Source organism: Bombus bifarius, unplaced genomic scaffold (genome assembly GCF_011952205.1).
Source record: "Bombus bifarius isolate JDL3187 unplaced genomic scaffold, Bbif_JDL3187 scf7180000008193, whole genome shotgun sequence".
NCBI lineage: Eukaryota > Metazoa > Arthropoda > Insecta > Hymenoptera > Apidae > Bombus > Bombus bifarius.
The window spans coordinates 1,661,415-1,679,582 of record NW_022884501.1 but is presented as its reverse complement, the minus strand read 5'-3'; the positions used below and the strand labels follow the sequence as shown (position 1 = coordinate 1,679,582).

General features: G+C 34.0%; 2 protein-coding genes across 4 annotated transcripts in view; both read left to right on the top strand.

The window, feature by feature from the left end:
* Positions 1–18,168, top strand: part of LOC117209715 (glutamate receptor 1) — a 335,559-nt gene that overhangs the window by 246,470 nt on the left and 70,921 nt on the right. The window lies entirely within an intron of this gene.
* Positions 1,693–17,782, top strand: LOC117209717 (facilitated trehalose transporter Tret1-like). Of its 2 annotated transcripts, none has more exons than XM_033452013.1 (6): positions 1,693–1,901; positions 1,974–2,137; positions 13,399–13,549; positions 13,664–14,032; positions 15,354–16,156; positions 17,561–17,782. In XM_033452013.1, exons 3-6 carry the CDS (start codon positions 13,498–13,500, stop codon positions 17,708–17,710), a joined length of 1,374 nt encoding a protein of 457 aa, XP_033307904.1. In that variant the 5' UTR covers positions 1,693–1,901; positions 1,974–2,137; positions 13,399–13,497; the 3' UTR covers positions 17,711–17,782. The 2 variants fall into 2 exon arrangements, with proteins under 2 accessions (XP_033307904.1, XP_033307903.1); XM_033452012.1 differs by having other exon boundaries at positions 13,391–13,549.

Sequence of the window (18,168 nt, the reverse complement as noted above, 5' to 3'; positions counted from 1 at the left end):
CGTTTGTTTAACAATGCCTCGATGTTTTTAATGAAAACGTGCGAGAGCGTGCGTTCAATTGGATCAATTAGAAACATCGTTATGCGTAACGTCGTGCGAGATTCGAATGGATCGGATATTATCGAATTTCTTCCTTTAGTGCGTTTTATTGCGGTTCAATAAATTTGGCAAAATGAATTGTCGTATGAGGTTTATGTTTGGAATAATCCTATACAGGGACAGTAAGCTTCAAAATCTCTGGGTATTTGGTTAATTGGCTGCAGCATTGAATCAATAGCGTAAAAGCTGGTTCAATAATTTTATATTGTTCCTTTTTGCTTGCTATTAGCCATTTTCTTCGTTAATACGAGTTATATTTATTGTAAATATATGTAGATCAAGCGAAATAAACATATATATTATATTACATGTTATAGTACATGGCTGGCTATACTTGTTAAATATTCATTCATATATATTTACGTATATATTATATTTTTCTATAAATTCATTCATCAATTTTTTGACGATCCTGCAATCACTCTGCAATCATTGACTCATTGACGATTCTACCACTTGCTGAAGATTCACTGACGATTCTCTTACGTTTCTCTGGTATCTGTCTCACGTCACATATTATACAATTTTTTCTACTGCAATCTCAAATATTTTACACGTGGGTCATAAGCCTAAATCTTCACGCTATTCGCGCATATTCATGGAAATCGCTATTTCGTTTTCTTTCACTCACTGTCGATGTTCAAGCACTCGTCGCTCGACGATTCCCTACATCCGCAGATCATTCCACGCAGCTTCTACAATTACAATTACGATTCTTCGTATCGGATTACCGGATGTACATGTGTGGAATTCCAAGTATTAATTTCGAGATCTCAACTTTCAATGTTCAATAGACTAATTATAATTACAAAAGTGTTTCTCTTCAGAATAAACAAACGAATGCAAGAATTCCCAGGGAATTCCCGATTTCGAGTAATCGGCTTTATCTCTATTTCCACGCGATCGGCACCCGCATTACTCGCAATTAAACTCACGGGAGGAAGAACGATGCAGGCCAAGTCCATGGAACTGACCGCGGGGCTCTCGAGTGGAAAACGACTTTTCTTTTAAATCAACCAACGAGGAAAATCCTCGTGAAACCGCGAACTTGATGGTTTACCTCGGTTCCTTCTTTCTCGTTGCGCTCTTCAATCCTGATCGATTTCAACTTTCGTCGTGATCGACTCGCAGTCAGAAAAGACGATTCTTTAACCCATTAAGGATCGAGTAATACAATAACACGCGTAAACGCAACGTTATAATTAAATAAATTTTAATTATTGTCGTGTAAAGCCAACATTACAATTAAACAAATTTTACATTTTAGACTTTCTCGATGTCTGTCAGATGACATATTCGTGTTTTTCCGGATCCGGAAACAGGAGAAATCACAAACGTATCAACGTAAATAGAGTATGTTATTGTTTCGTCGAGTTAATGAAAAACGTATTATGAAAAGCGATACGTTGCAAGAAACGAGACAGACAAAGACGATCCTCACATTTCAATCTTCTCTATTAATTAGCCGCGACGCATATCCAAAATGTCAAGTCTAAGTATGCCTTTTACGTTTATGTTGTGGGAAAGAACAGGAAAATAATTAACCGCGTTGGAGCGTGTCGTCACAGTTTATAAAAGCGGACGAGAGTGGGATTGGAACAAAATCGAGCCGTGAGTTTTACGTGTCTAGGCGTCTACGTATCGTTGCCGAGTTCAGTTTCCTCCTTCGTCGTCTTCGAGAATGAGATCGGCGCTGACTCGCGTCGACGGCGTTCGATCGCTTCCCGAGATCCGCGCGCGTGTCGATCGCGTGCTTCCACCTTTTTGACGGAAGAAATCATTGAGCCATTGGGAACAAGAAGGTGCAAGACTGGCAACAAGTGAAGAAGAAAATTCTTTCTTTATTCAATTTTCTTTCCGTTTGCACTTACTAGAAACGGTTGAGTTTTTTGAGAAAAATTGTGCGCGGCGATCGAAACTTCAGAATCTCAAGTGAAAGGAAGTTTATGGAAAAGGAGAAGATACTTTGCTTGGAATCATCAGACTTTCTAAGAAAAAGTGTCCCGAGTGACCTTGGATTTAACCACGTTTTAACAGGGTAATTTGATTTCAACAACGTTTCGATGCGGTTTACAAATATCGTATGAATAGAACGTTGGTAATTAACCGCGAGATGTCTTGTTTACGTAGTGTTGTATCAAATACACAGAGTATATGTACAATATAATGACTTCACTTAATTGAGATCGTTGGATTACAGTCGAATCACGACAGTTTGTGTTATATTCATTAATATTAGAATACTTCATTTTAATTTTAATTTCTATCGTATCCTGTAATATGTATTCTGCGTTTCACGTGATATAGTCTACAATATATATATAACGATATAGACTACGATTCTAATAACAATTAAATATAATAGTATAAACTAGAAATTCAAATTAATTCGTATAAGCTGCATTTAATATAAACTACAAATTAATATTAATCGATCTAATTCCAATATAATCGAAATTATTGTGATCATTGATAATCTAACGAACCAAGTTCAGGGTTGAATGGTTTCATTGGAAGTTGTCAGACAGTTTATAAACAAAAAAATGTTCCGCATGAACAAACTTTCGAGTATATTAAAAAAATTGACGATTCGGTTCAATAAAAGCGTGTGCTATTGCTTTGATCATGTATGTATAATATTGAAAGTACATATATAGAGTCTCTGTTTACACAACCACACCACAGGGTGATCCGTAATTAAATATCTATTTCATTAAACTATTTATTAAGTTGATAACGTTATAGTGTACATATATTGAATGTATTATAAAATACGGATACAGAGAAAGTGTTCTGCGTGCAGACGTAATTGGAAAGTATCCAAAGGAACACTTATCCCACTTGACCTTGAATCTTGATAATTTTCATTACGACTTTAACCTGTTTCAGTAACTATCGAGATTGTATATCTTGTAACTTGATCTCACTAACCACTTTCATAATCTTATATGAATCATAGTCTTTACAATAGTAGAACTATTCGACGTATTGTTATTTTCAATTCCTGTGTTCTAAAGATAACAATTATCCGATTAACCAGAATCCTTTGTTTTTCTTGATAGCAAAAGAATGTGTACAGGTCATGTTTTGTTTCCAATTTCACGCAATGCATTTTTATTATAAACAGTAAATGTCTGAAAATGTCTATTTTTTTTATTAACCAAATACTTGTTAATTTTAATGATATTATTTGATCCTATGATAGACAATTTATACAATTAAATAAAACTCGACTTTTTAACCATCGGGCTTCTAGCAAATAACATTTTTAGCAAAAAGAATTCGGAAGCTTCAAAAGGATAAAATCGATCTAGTAGTCTGTTCACAAAGGTCGGCAGTGTTGTTACAATCGTAAAAGCTCAATTAGCGGTACGCGTGCTTACCCATTGCATAAATGACAGATAATGTTATCAAGTAATTCATTGAGCCATAAACACTTGGGTTATGGTCTTAACGAACAAAGACCTTCGATTTTCTCAGTCTTATTCTGTGCTAGAAAACTTAGCAAGGTCGCTTTCAAATACATAATGGAACTGTGATAAAAATTAGTTACAATTTTTCTCTATGCGGGTTTACTAACACTTCATGCAATTATCACCATGTGTCACTGCCTGTACATATGCACAGTGACGAAATAGGTATTACCGTAAGAATTCATATGTCGCAGTTACCTCTTGCGCTAATTTAATGGCTGTTGATGATTTTCTAACATTCCACAAGAAAATAGTTAACCTTTAACGTAAGCTTCGAGTGAAATAGTTAGGCTATGTGTGTTTTCATTGGAATGATATATAAAGGATTCGAGTAACAAACATCGACTAACTAATGCAGTTAAATATACGATATGCTAAATATAAAATACGTTATACGGGAAAATAAGGTATAACGGAGCAGATGAATAAAATTGAACGTCAATGTTTCTCTTAGATAAGAGATACGAAGGAATTGTTGTCGTGTGACGTGAACCGATTGAACGTCCTCACAATAGTTCGTGATCGACCATCGACCAGTGCACACGTTATTTCTTGACTGACAGACTTGGAGAAATTTTTGATGTGGATATTTCGATTTTCTGTTGCTATCTCTACCATCTTTTAAAACTTGTATTTTGAAAATTTCGAACAATAAATACAACATTGAATTCTATAGTCCTTACGTTGTATTTTAACGTTTTATATCACTGGTTCTTTATATCACGTTGAAGTGTAAATATCAAATGTTTATTAAGTTCCCTCGTCTGAGGCAAAAGGGAACATTTTTATTAGAAATGTTTCCTGGCACTTATTATTCTTTCTTGCAATTAGTAGATCGTGAAATAAAATTGTAATTGCTGTCCTAGTTTCCCAGAAAATTGACACGATTCGTGAAATGTCAAGGGTGGGCCCATGAGGCTTGTACCGACGCTGAGTAAGAAGATGACGTATTTATTTGTGATCTTTGTTCGTGAAATAATAAAACTAAAACATAGGTTTATATATATATTGACATATATTACATAAATAAATAATTTTGAATTCATAGGAATAAAGATTTTGCACTTTTTAAATCTACCACTTGAACGAAGCGAATATTTCTAAACTTTCCTAAATATTATTTTCTTTCTTTAATAATAATCTAAGGCCTACTTAAACCTCCTATTGAAACCCTATGCTTTTATCGCCTTTCGATTTTTTATTATTACAATCCAAAGTTATCTAAGCGTTCCATTATGCCCCACTCGTCTCTATATATTTTTTCAAGAATCAAAAAAGAAAACATTTGTTTATTTCTATAAAATAAATCTAGGAAAATAGATCTAGGAAATGTCCGAAACATTGCACAAATAATAGTGCAACGCAAGATTTTGTTCGAAATTAATTTTTCAAGAATAATAAAATCCAAAGAAATAAATGCTGCAAAGACTTTTACGTAAAGAATCAGCAAAATATATTCTGTGTGCAGAGAAATTAGATGATTAAAAGTTTGAAAAGTGAAAAGTTGAGGACAATAAACACTCGAAAAATTGTGCACTAACTTACATGGCAGCGTTATTGCTCGTTGTACTATCGACAAAAGTAATTTATCCTATCGATGAAATTAGATTTCAACAATCGAGGAGAATACAAATGTGTTACGTGACAATGCAGAAATCGTGAACACTATCGCATTATCGAAATCATTGAGTTTCATCTATTGTTTTAAGTCGAGTGATTTTACGAAATCGACGACCGTAAAAAGGAGCTAATGAAATACCAAGATAGAATAATAGATACTTCGAGGTCGAAAGACAGTGACTATTGTTGTCAGCATCGGTAATCGGACTTTGTTATTTATACCGTTGCGAATCAGCGTTTTTGTTATCGATGAAATCCAACTTGTCGTGATCACTCTCGATCGACGAGTTATCGTTACACTGATCACAGTGACGTAATTGGAACCGCGAATCCCGGTTACATTTAACTAATTGCGATTTCGTGATTACTCGTCACAACACCGCGAAACGGTAACCGCGTTGCTTTCATCTTTGTCGTTAATTCTCTGTGGTTTTCCAATCAATCATTGCACATTTTTCGCGTAATGTAGGTTAAACAACGTGTTTCTTTCTGGCAACTTAATTCGATTATTAAACCTTGCGATAAAGACGTAGTGGGATCTTTTAGTTATTATTATTATTATTAGCGATAGTATCTTTCTTATCGTTTTGTCGTTCTTTGTATTAAAAATAGCCTTCGAAGAAGCATATTTCTTAATTAAGATGCCTTTAAACCTGTCTTAGAATTTATCTTGTTGAATAAATTCAACTGTTCCAAAGAAACCTCATCTTCTTTATTCCTTTAGTGATTTTCACTTTAAGAATCTTCAATTATCTTTTCTTTTTATTAGAACTACCTTTATGAATATATATCATGTTTAAAATGCCTTCAATCTTATTTTTAAATTGTTACGAAATTCAATACTTTGAAAAATTCTGTATCTATTCTAATTAAATTTATGTAAAATCAGTGATATTAAATTACAAGAGCTGAAGGTCGTTGAATATATCATAGAAGAGAATCTCTCGTAACATAATCCACCATACAGGTAATAAAGGAATGACCGTAAATATCACGGTGATCGTGTTTTCCAGAATTGAACCGTGCTTTTACACGCGACGAACTCCGCGAAAATCCATGTAACGAATGAACGAATAACGAAGGTAATTTAAGGTTTGCATACCGTATCAAATTTCCCCATGTATCCATACCATACTCAACGAAAAGTTTGCTACCATAACAAGATACACGTAGGTTTCATGTACGTGGAAACAATTTACTTGGAACGTTCGGAAAATGGAACATGATATTTTAAATAAATCATCGACGAAGTTTCTTACCATATTTCATAACCATAATAAGTATATATCATAAACTAGTAGATACATCAGATTTTTCCTCTTGCAATAATAATATTTTTTTCCATTTATAGCCTCGTCCATAATTCATCTAATGCTTGTTAACTTTAAAGGAAAATGTTCATTAAGATAAATTCCTAATATGATTTTAAAAATAGTATAATTTCGAGATTAATTTAATTCTAGAAAAATATAATATAATTTAATTTTTAATTTCGTTTCGTAAATATACCATTGACTTATTCTTTATGGATGTGCGCGTGATTTTAGTCCACTTGATGCACAATTGCTCTTCTAATTTAGTGGTAGGATGCAATAAAATTTGTTAATAATGAAGCTAAGAAAGAAACACTAAAAGGGTTTCAAAATTTCGTTTGCTCAAGCTTTCACAGAAAATGTTCTTCTTCTAATCATAAAGCTATCCAAGATACTCGATATACATGGTATTAATCAATTAAAAATAACGAATAAAATATCTGAGTGTGTATTATAGTCATCGATACAATTTTTGGTCATATTTTGAAAAATTATGATTGAAATTCATACATCTACATGTATTTTAGCAATCTAAGGACGCGATAAATCTATGTACTTACACGAGCAAAACAATTTTAACGTACATATATGTAGGGTGCAATGTTGGAAATGGATTCAGCGATAATCTTTTAAATTAATCAAAAATAATGTTCAATAAGAGAACTTAAATTAAAGGTAGACAAATACGAACACAGACTTCGTACGTTGTATCCATTTTCGATGCTTTTCTTCGATTCCAACATACATGTTGCGGTACGCAATACATAGTAGTGTGTTATAGATTGCAAAATACGAAAAGAACTCTCAAACATTTCATTCTTCATGTAGACAAGCATATGTTTCACTCGCAAAACGCCTGATCGAAATAGTCGAGACTCGACTGACTTAGAGCATCGAGTTTCCAACGTTTATGGTTTATGGTTTTCAACGGCGATGAAAAGCGAAAGGGAAGCCAGACTCGAGAGAGTTCGTTGTTGGTGAAACGTGCGAATGAAAATTACTCGGGACCGACAACGACAACGAAAACACAAGATACATCCGAGGCTCGGATATAACTTCGATTGCCCGATTTATTAATCGACAGCCGTACACTTTTCTACGCGCGAAGATAACTCTGGATAAATAATTCGTGCATTCGTCTGCGCTGAATTTTCTTTCGTGCGCTAAATATTCACCGTTGGAACAACAGCGTCGTAAATTATATAGGAGCTACGAAGACGGTAGAAACTTCCTCGGAAAAATACAATCTTTTAGGATTGCATTTTTCCAGCGGGAAAGAGGGACGGAGATTTCTGCCGGCAGGGAAAAAAGGTATAGGTTATTTTGTGAAATGCGGAGGATAAAACGCGGATTATTTGTGCTTATGCGAATCGTTCCTAAAATATCGAGATTAATCTGCAACACTGCAACTGTTGTAACTGTTAACTGAGTATATCCGCTTCCTCTTATTTTAGTATCAAGTATTGTATCGTATAGATGTTTGAACAAATGTTTCGAGAAAAGATAACTATGTAAATGTAATATAAATATACATAAATATATATATTCTATACATTTATACTATACATAGAGCGAGAGTCAAAGTACAAAAATGTGATTTGTATAATATTGATTTACCTGTTCTTACTTATGTCTTTTTTGCTATTCATTTGTATTCCTACATACTTTATATCTGTTCAATCGATTCTTTTATATCTTCATATCTTTCCAACGCTACTGTGTGAACAAATGTGTCAAAGAAATAGTTGTATAAACGTAATAAATTGTACATTCTGTGCATACGACTATTGTACTATACGTATACAATGAGAAAAAGTGAGTATACACCTTATAAAAATGAAGTTCCTGTGATACTGATTTACTTACAGACTCTTACCTATGTTCTTTCCTATTAATTTCTATTACTGCATACTTTATGCTTTCCTAATGAATTTTTAATTTACATAACATATTTTTTTATTGTGTGTGTATATAAAATTTTGTTAAAAAATATTTTTGTCATTCACATTTTTGACTCTCGCTCTATCTTTGTATGTATAATTGTGTCTGCTCAGTTTGATTCCGGTTCTTCTGCAGCGTCTGGCCTTCTGAAGTTACAAGTAAATAGAAGGAATCTGCCGTATGTAAATAGTCGGAAAAGAGAAAGAGGACGGACAGAGCATTTAATTATTCCTATATTATACGAACAAAAGTAGAAATTAATTTTCGTGGAACTTTTTTGTACATGCATATAAATCAATATACGCTATTAGCAATGTCGATAGCAATTACAATGATAAAAGACGCTCGATTATCCTATTTGAAGAAGAATTCAAATTTAAACGCATCTCGATTAAAGAAAATGATTGCAGACTTTAATTACAGGCTCGTAAATCGTAAAGATGGATTTTTTCCCACAAATATACATACATATTACCTATGTGTAAACAATCTGAAGGAATAGATTGTATTTACTGAATATAAACATTCGTAAGGTGGGAAGAATTCTCTTAGAAAAAGTTAATAGTAAATCTTACTGAAATAAATTAAACACACAATGTTTAGGAATAATAAATTTTCATATTTTGAAAACTCTATTACAGTTTATGTAACAACGAAGGATAGATACTATAACAAGTTTCTTGGAAAACACCGTCTAGATCATCTGTTCAAACTCACATTGCTAACAGTTTGCCATTATGCAACAACAGGAAGATACATTATCCGTGTTACGAATCGGTATAATTATATCCGTTTTCTATAAAAATTGCGTAACGATGACGCGTCAATGCGCTTATTATCATAACTAGATATTTTTTTCGTGCGCCCTTTGTTCAGCTGTAAGTAAGAAACGCGTCGTAGGTCCAATTAAATATCGGTTTTTTATCATAATCCTGTGAATTTTCACATATCCTCGGAAATCGTTAAAAATGAAACGAAATAAAAAGTCTAAGTTATCGGTTCTAAGTTGATACGATTTTGTAAAATTCTTCGACTCATAGTAATTAATAAACTGTGCGTTATTACGCAGCTTCATATTTTTATTAATATTAAGAACAAATATGGAGTCTCACCAGTAATTTCTTTCACCTGATAAATATCACAATAGGAACTTTCATTTCAATATTTTACGCATTCTGGCATATTATACGCAATTTTTATATCTTCAAATTTCACATAAACGTATAAGCATTCACAGTCTGGTAACTAAAAATAAAGATACAAATAAATAAATAAGAAGAAGAGAGGGAAAGTTTGTTGAAAACCAGAATATGTTTTGAAAAATAAATAGATTATTGTTCTTCCATACACGATGAAAGCACAATAATTCCTCCACCATGGAAATTCACCGATAAGTGAACGACGCTCGGACGCGGCGGCGCGCCATAATTATCGCAATTATGATTTAATTGTGCGACAATGATAATGGACAGAATTCACGTGATAATAATAACAGACGGAATAATAGAATAAACAACGACGAGACTGCGTTATCAAGCAAAAGAAATGACAAATGGACAGATCCAAGATTTATATCGGAGAAAATGTTTGTGAACGTACGAGCAAACGCGTAATAAAGTCTCCTTCTCGGCCCAGTAATTGAAATGCAATATCGAAATGAATTCAGAATATTATTCAGAATATTGAAAGCGCCTGAAACACGAGGAATCGACGATCATGTTGATAATATGTAATATAATAGAATGATTGTATTATTGACCAATAGGAATGATCGTCGACAGGGATGAATGTCAGCGATGTTGTTTAATATATTTAAAAAATAATCAACTAGTTAATTATTAGAAATAAATGTATACAGCGATACAATAATAATATTCCACACACTATAGTGTCTGAATATCAAGAACCGACATTAGGAATAAATCAATAGGCAAAAGAAATAAATTTCATGCGCAACAATTGTTTCTAGATCCGAAAATTGTACATATATATCTAATGTGAATTATTATAACTTTTTGATTTACATCTTACGTTTAAATCGGTGTTACACGTAATACGCGTAATCGCATAATCTAAAAGTACGTGCCAACTCGGATTTACGCCGTAGGCGCTGAACGTATTAAACGACTCAACTCATTTAGTTTTCATCCCTTGATAACAGATGTACCATAACGTCGGTCATAAAGCCCCAGTCTACGACGTAACGGAGTTTCAAAACGCGCCTAGCGTGCGGGCGTAAGTGAATTTTATGCGAATTTTGTATGCAACTGTGGTCGAACTGTCGAGGTAAATTAAAAAAATTACAGGATAAAAACTGTTTGCGATATGACGGTACGATTTTCTTTTTCATTATCTTGCCGCATTTACAAAAGTGATAAGTTATCGACGTGCATACTTGTACGTACAACGATAATCGGTTTGACGATAATCGTCGCTGACACAGTGTGTAAAGATAATGTCGTATAAAGTCACGTGGCACGTAATGATCGTGTTGTATGCAAGAACATCAGCTTGAGAGAGAAGCTCGTCTTTATTGCATGCTTTTGTCGCATAACGGCTTCCGAGATGAGATTAAATAACGCAGTTATATCAAGTTATTTGAAGTCGTAAACGCATAATACAGTTATCTCGAAGTTACATTGACGAGATGAGCGTAAATCCTGACGAATGTCAACGCGTTAAACACTGTGGAGTACTGTTCGAGTTTGTGATAATGCTGCTACTATTACGTATCATCCAACATCCTGTGGATTAAGTGTTTTAAATATGGATCATTATTAGACTTGAACACAAATAATATTTGATTAGAGTCAACAAGAGTATGTATAAGTCTTTCTATATTGACATGTTAAATGTTGACATGACATGATAAATGTTTGATGTCTCAAAATTCTTATAAACCGTATCATTCGATTATTATTATTATTGTTATTGTTCACAGTTTCATTCGTTTCGACAATATTATGTTGATAGAATTTTTACTCTTTTAAAAAATGTACAAATGTGACTTCTTTCGTCCTTACAAGTTTCACAAATTACTTCTTGCACTATTTGGAATATTCATCGCTCGCAAATATTATTTACAGTCTTTAATTTATCTTTAAATAATGCAACACTGTATCGTACGTATCGCGTCTATTACAGCGAGACTCATTTCCTCACAGATTAATTCCCGTATTATTTCGACCACTTATCGTTCACAAAATTGTGATGTACAAAATTGTATTGCACAAAAGCATTGATTCATTTTTACAGTAGATATTATCGTTACTATACTAAACAATCGATTATATCGAAACTTAGAAATTCTTATTTTGCGTTAATCACGTCAAAGCTCTAAGCTCGTTATCCTTCCAAGTATATCTCTAAAAGAACGTAATTTGTCTCGTTCCCTTCTTGTCCGAATTACGTCCCTCCTTAATTGAATCGAGACGATAATGATTAATTGAATTAACACGGTAAAAGTAGGTAAATGAAAAGTAAACCGAGAAAATAAGCAGCAACGGTGATAAATTCGAGTCGTGAAGGATTTAGGGTGAGAACCGCGTTTCCCGTGTCCTAATGGCACGTCGGCCATAAAGCGTCGACTCGTAACAGAGGATCGAAGGTTACAAAGCGAAAACAACTGGCTCGAAACGGGGGAGGACAAGCGTGCAAAGCCGTTTCCATGCTCGCAAGCGCGGCCTTATTGCAGCCCTGGCTACGGGATACGTATCACGGGATCCTGTTAGTATCTTAGTTGGCTTTATTTCCGTTATCTCTGCTCCGAGCTAAACCGGAATCGCCGCGCTGTTCCGACACGTACTACCTGTTTACGACTGTTCATCGCGTTCCACGGAGGACCAAGATTTCCTCGTATGACAGAACTTGGCCGGATCAACCGTTTGAAAACGATTTCGAATTGAATAATATTGGTGGAAGTTGTAGAAAATATAGAAAGGAAAGAAATCTTTTGGCAACAAATTTTTAACATTGTCACGTCAATGAGATTTGGATCGCTACATGATTTGTTGTGTGAAAGCTTAATCTTTCTGCGGAATTCTATTTTCTGTCTCTTTAAATATTATTATATTTTTTTAACATCTCGACATGCGTCTATTTTGTGACATCTTGCGATAATTTTGTTGCAAATTGTACGCTATTATAATCGCCAACGACCGAGATCAACCCGCGTGAAAGTATTAAGATATCGAAATAGTAGATAATGTCGATCGTTTTGATTTTAGGGCTGAATATTCTCAAATTTCTATGCCACTGAATATTCCACAAGCATAAATTCGAAGAACTTAATATGAAAATAATTTTTGAGAATCAATTTAACTTTGAATCTGAAGTGTAATTGCTTTTGTAATCTTTTGGAAACTAACCTTGTTAAAGTTCGATCGCTACAGTTACCTTAATTATTTAAAACCTTTTTGTGTCCTGTTTGAAAAAATTGAAAACTAATATAATATTGGAAATACTAATATAATAATCGAATGACTCTATTTTTCTCTATCTATGGATTAACTGAGTATGCTCACTTATTCTTGCTTCTCGACATAAAATTGCTGGCATAGTGGGATTCTATAAGGACATATTTTTCTACAAGACTTCTGGTCCTGATACTATCATCAATCCCTTAGAAATACTTGAGATCATTTTCCGCCCCCAATTACACTCATTGTTTGAATCATAATGAAACCCATTTTCTTATCTAAATATCTCAAATATTTAAATATTTTCCCGATAAGAGAGACATTGAATTCTTTACTAGAGTTCTTATAGTAACAATAATATTATAATAATTCAGGAGTCTATAGAAACGAATATAGTTTTTCAGAAGCATGAAATTTTTACTGATAACTTACTATTACGATATCGATTTCTAAGCGCGGATTTAAAGAAATTTATTTAATCAAAGATTTTAAGTAATCTCTATCCTAACAAAATTAATTCGAAAAGTTCCACAGCATATTTACCTCGCAAACCAATGAAACAGACTGCACAACTCCAATAATTCTCTCGTTCTTCAACTTTCAAACCGTCCGACTATAAAATCTGAAGGCTCAATGACAACCATGGAGCGTGGAATATTACGACAGATGTTTATTGGAATCGTTTGTAAGTAGTACTTGATCAAAAATCAAACCAGCATCGTAAATCATTGACCTGAATAGGAGAATCGATTGAAAAAAGAAGCGGCTGAATATTTTCAAATTATTCATCGTCGCATAGGCAACCTTCTGATCATCGATAGTGGATTGAACGAAGGATGGAGCACTCCTATTATACCAAAATTCGAGCAGGACGATCCTGTGAAAGTATCCAGCGACAAAGTGGTTTGGATAGTGAACTTGATGTACGTCGGAGTTGGTCTCGGCTCAATCGTGCCGTTTCTTTTGATGGACAGGATCGGTCGCAAAGGAACGCTATTGTTCGCCACGATACCAAAGATTGCCAGCTGGATTTTAATCGGTTTGGCAGCTACTGTTCCACAGCTTTACTTTGGTAGAATACTTGCTGGCATTGGATGTGGGATAACGTACTCTGTGATGCCCATGTACTTGGGCGAAGTTAGCAGCAAAAAGACCCGTGGACCGTTAGGTAGTACTAATTTTTATTTTTTTATTTTTTACTTATATAGTATGAGATCGTCACAGACGTAATAGTCGAATTTTTATTGAAATGTTCAACGTCTATAATTTCATTGAAAATCGCACGAATCATGGTATAATCTTAATTCAAGATAGCCGTTGCTATATTTATGACAGAAAATGTCGGTCCATTACTTGCACACGCTCAATCTTCTATTTTATAATTTTTATTATAATAAAACGGTTGATGATAAACCTGCAAACACCTGTTATATCGCATTCGTCTGGTTTCAAGCGTTGAAACGAAACGTTATGACATATTCAACTATTAAATTGTGAAAAACTTTAGAAATTTCTGAAATCGGTCATTTCATATGTATCTTGCAATCTATTTTGTTTTCTATCTTTTGTTGTTTATCTACGATTATTCTTTCATTAAGTTATTTCGATATTAAATTATAAGTTAAAGCATGACTTTTAAAGATGTTACGTTAAAACAATCTACCATTGGTATGAAAAAGTTACATCAGAAAGTAGTATGTAACAAATAACATTATCAGTAATATTCAACGAAAGACTGGAACTGTACGTCATAAATATTTTACGGTGAATTGCGTCTTCCTTAACATTATTTCCAATGAAATTATAGACTATATTTAATGATATATACTTTTATTTTTATCACATTCAATTCACTCCTTATCCCTTTGATTCGATGATTAGGTACATCGTTATGAAATTTCAAAGCTTCTTTTCGACGTATAATGTATTCAAGATTACATGGAACTTTAATATATTAGCATAGGTAAACTTCGAATAATAAGGTTAATTGGCCTCACGTTATTAAGGGTCGTGTTATACAAATATTATTACACAAGCATTACTATAGTAATAATATACATGTATTAGGTGATGAGTACTTATTTGTTATTAACAATACAAAATTCTATTTTCGGTTCTGTACTACCCGTTAACCTTATCAATAACGCTAAATATTTCCAAGAAGATTATAATCTTCTAAGATCTAAATATTTTCAATAGCGAAAAAAGAGAATTTCATAGAACCCGTACAAACATCGCATTATACGATGATCGCTTGTACAGAATTCTTATACCATTGATTGTACGGTTAACCAAAGAGAGACCAATCTTTTGTACCATTAATCAAAAATTTTCCCTCCCAAACAACCATCACTCCTGTTCCTAAAATCTAAACCTAAAGCCAACAATGTAACCACGATTAATCTCCCAAATCCCTTAACACTGTCCGAATCTCATAAAATAAACCGATCTCTTAGATGATCCAAAAGATAAGCAAACTTGTCGTCCAGGTACTCTGATGGCTGTGCTTCTAAACACGGGGATGATGCTAGCGTACGCGATCGGCTTATGGGTGTCTCGTTTCACGATGTCCATGATCTCGGTCTCGATACCCTTAATATTTCTCTTGACGTTTGTCTGGTTACCGGAAAGCTCCGTGTTCCTCACGAAGAAGAACAAACTAATATCCGCGGAGAGGACGTTGAAATGGGCGTTAGGAAAGGACGACGTGATGGAGGAACTGGAAGAAATCAAACGGATCGTGGCGACCGAAGATCACAGCCCCGATAGAACGTTGGGAAGATCATTGCAGGAGATGTTCACTAGGCGTGAGAATCGTCGCGCTTTTCGTATCGCTGTGATTGTCATGAGCGCGTTGACGTTAACGGGGGCGGCTCCTTTGCTCGCTTATCAATCGTTCATATTCGAGGAAGCTGGCTTCGAGGTCGCAACGAATATTAGCATCGTGATCACTGGATGTGCAATTGTATTAGCTGGAAGCGTGTGCGTGTTGCTGGTGAGGATGGCCGGCAAGAGATTGCTGTTGCTGATCTCGACGCCCATCTGTGTGGTGTCCTTGACGATGATGGGAATCTTCTTCGGGCTCCTGACGAGCGACCACGACGTCTCCAAGCTACGATGGATACCCAGCGTGTTCCTTGTGATTTATGTGCTTGGGTACGGACTCGCGCTGAACCCGATCCCGCTGGCCTACGTAGGCGAGATCTTTCACATAGACGTGAAGGTACCCGCCGCCATATTCTGCTCAGTCTATTACGCCATCGCTACCACTACCATGGTAAAATTCTATCAGGTAGGTATTTGAGAGATATGACAATCATCGTTGCTTAATCATTGAAACGGCGATCAGGTGATGGATTTTTGATTCGATTTGAGTAAAGACTTTGGGTTGCTTTGAGAATAAAATTGTTCGGTATTGATCGAACATGATGGCGTTTCACTTCAAGTGTATGTTTTCTTGGAAATAGAGTCGGGATGCTTTTTCTTATTCATTAACGGAGTATAGGATTTCACGTATGAACGAAACGTTTAAATTAAGGGAAAAAGAAGCGAGAGGAAGAAATGATTAGAAGGTTTACACGATTTTAAAATATACTTGTTAACGATAAAAAAATAGCTATTTTAAGATTATTAACATTTTTTACATATCAACATCTATTTTTTGTATTGTACAATATCAAATTCAGTTCTTGAAACCATATAAACTTTCAATTGCTTTTTCCTATCTTCGATAATTGAAGAAGTAACGTAGATATTCAATTTCGACGAGATACACTGTATAATTGTACATATCAAATATCATTCTTCTCTCTTTTTTTACAACAAGATAGAAATGTTTTTATTTTGCGATTGTTTTGCAATTCTCATTTTTCTTTTTTTCTTTTTGCAAATAGGACGAGAATATCTTTGTTCGTTACGAATGGAAGAAGATATTGGTGTAGATTAAATATTATCCTTCCATTTTTATGTTTATCTCTATTTTCGCGGTAGAAGCGTCTTTTTATCACTATGGAATGTAAATTTATATGGAAACAAAACATTAACCAGCTTCTTTATTTTTATTTTATCGGTTCATTTTATTAGCGTATGGCAGAATCTTGAATGTAAACTAAATATTATCCTCGTTTAGTTTTATTTTCCCGAGGTTCCCGAGATATGTAATTGGGAAAAATCCCATATCAGTAGCTATTTGTTCCGGATAGTAATCGGTTTTTACACTTTCGGTATTTCAAACACAATAGCAAAATTGAAACGTTTATCGAGCGAGAGATACCGTTGGTCATAGAAATATTCGACTACGTTATATATTGTATATATTGTGTACGTAAAAATTATTTTATTAATTATAAATCTATCATTAATAAATATTTATCACTTTATATTGCAGTAATGATATCATTTTTTTCAAAAGAAAATATGTGTCAAGTACGTGAATGCTTATACGTACCTAGTACAAATATGAAACACGCGAATGATATTTCTGTAACGAACTGTAATTCCATAATCTAAAAACACGCGTTTCGTAACGCATCGATGGAACGCAAAAACGACGAAGAATTTATAAAATATTTTTCTAACGACTTTTTTTTTCCTTCGTTATTGCATACCAGAGAAGATCAACGTCGTGTATCCGCATAACTTACGTGCATGTAATAGACTCGTGCAAACTCGAATAATTATTTCGCCTTATTCGTAGGTGCTTCAAGAATCGTACGGAACGTACATGCCAATATTGGTGTTCGCTGTGATTACTTTACTTATATGGTTACTAATTTATCGATACGTGCCAGAGACCGAAGGGAAGACCTTGGAGGAAATACAAATAGAACTACGAAGAAAATATTGACAATTTTTATTGACTCGATTCAGCGTTGTAAATTATTTAATAAAGGATATATGACACTCTTAAATAAAAGTAGTGGATACTTCGTTTCCCTTACTTTATAGCGTTACTTTGTTGAACTATGAGTTTGATATACGTATGTACGATATAACGTAGAATAGATGTTAGAGTTTCCCTGTAACACGAAAAGTCTCATATTAAATCGAATCGAGATTTGAATATTTAAAGGACATTATTAGTTCATCTGGAGATGTTCTAACTTTAATCAGAGTTTCAACAATGTTCGATGTATAATAATCTCGTCTTTGAAACTTGTGAATTAACATGCAATGGCAACGTATTGTTGGATTAGAGAGCTAGTTTTCTGCTAATTAAACTCTTCCCGCATGATATCCAACTATAAGTCTAATTCACTACAGAAGCAAGTTTCGTTATAAATAAACGAAATTTATTCCATTAGA

What these genes read in the sequence shown, in the direction of transcription:
- LOC117209717 (XM_033452013.1), top strand. Translation starts at nt 13,498, where the DNA reads ATGACAACCATGGAGCGTGGAATATTACGACAGATGTTTATTGGAATC. An exon ending in AAAGACCCGTGGACCGTTAG is followed by an intron (nt 14,033 to 15,353) that starts GTAGTACTAATT and finishes CTTGTCGTCCAG; the next exon opens with GTACTCTGATGGCTGTGCTT. An exon ending in CCATGGTAAAATTCTATCAG is followed by an intron (nt 16,157 to 17,560) that starts GTAGGTATTTGA and finishes CCTTATTCGTAG; the next exon opens with GTGCTTCAAGAATCGTACGG.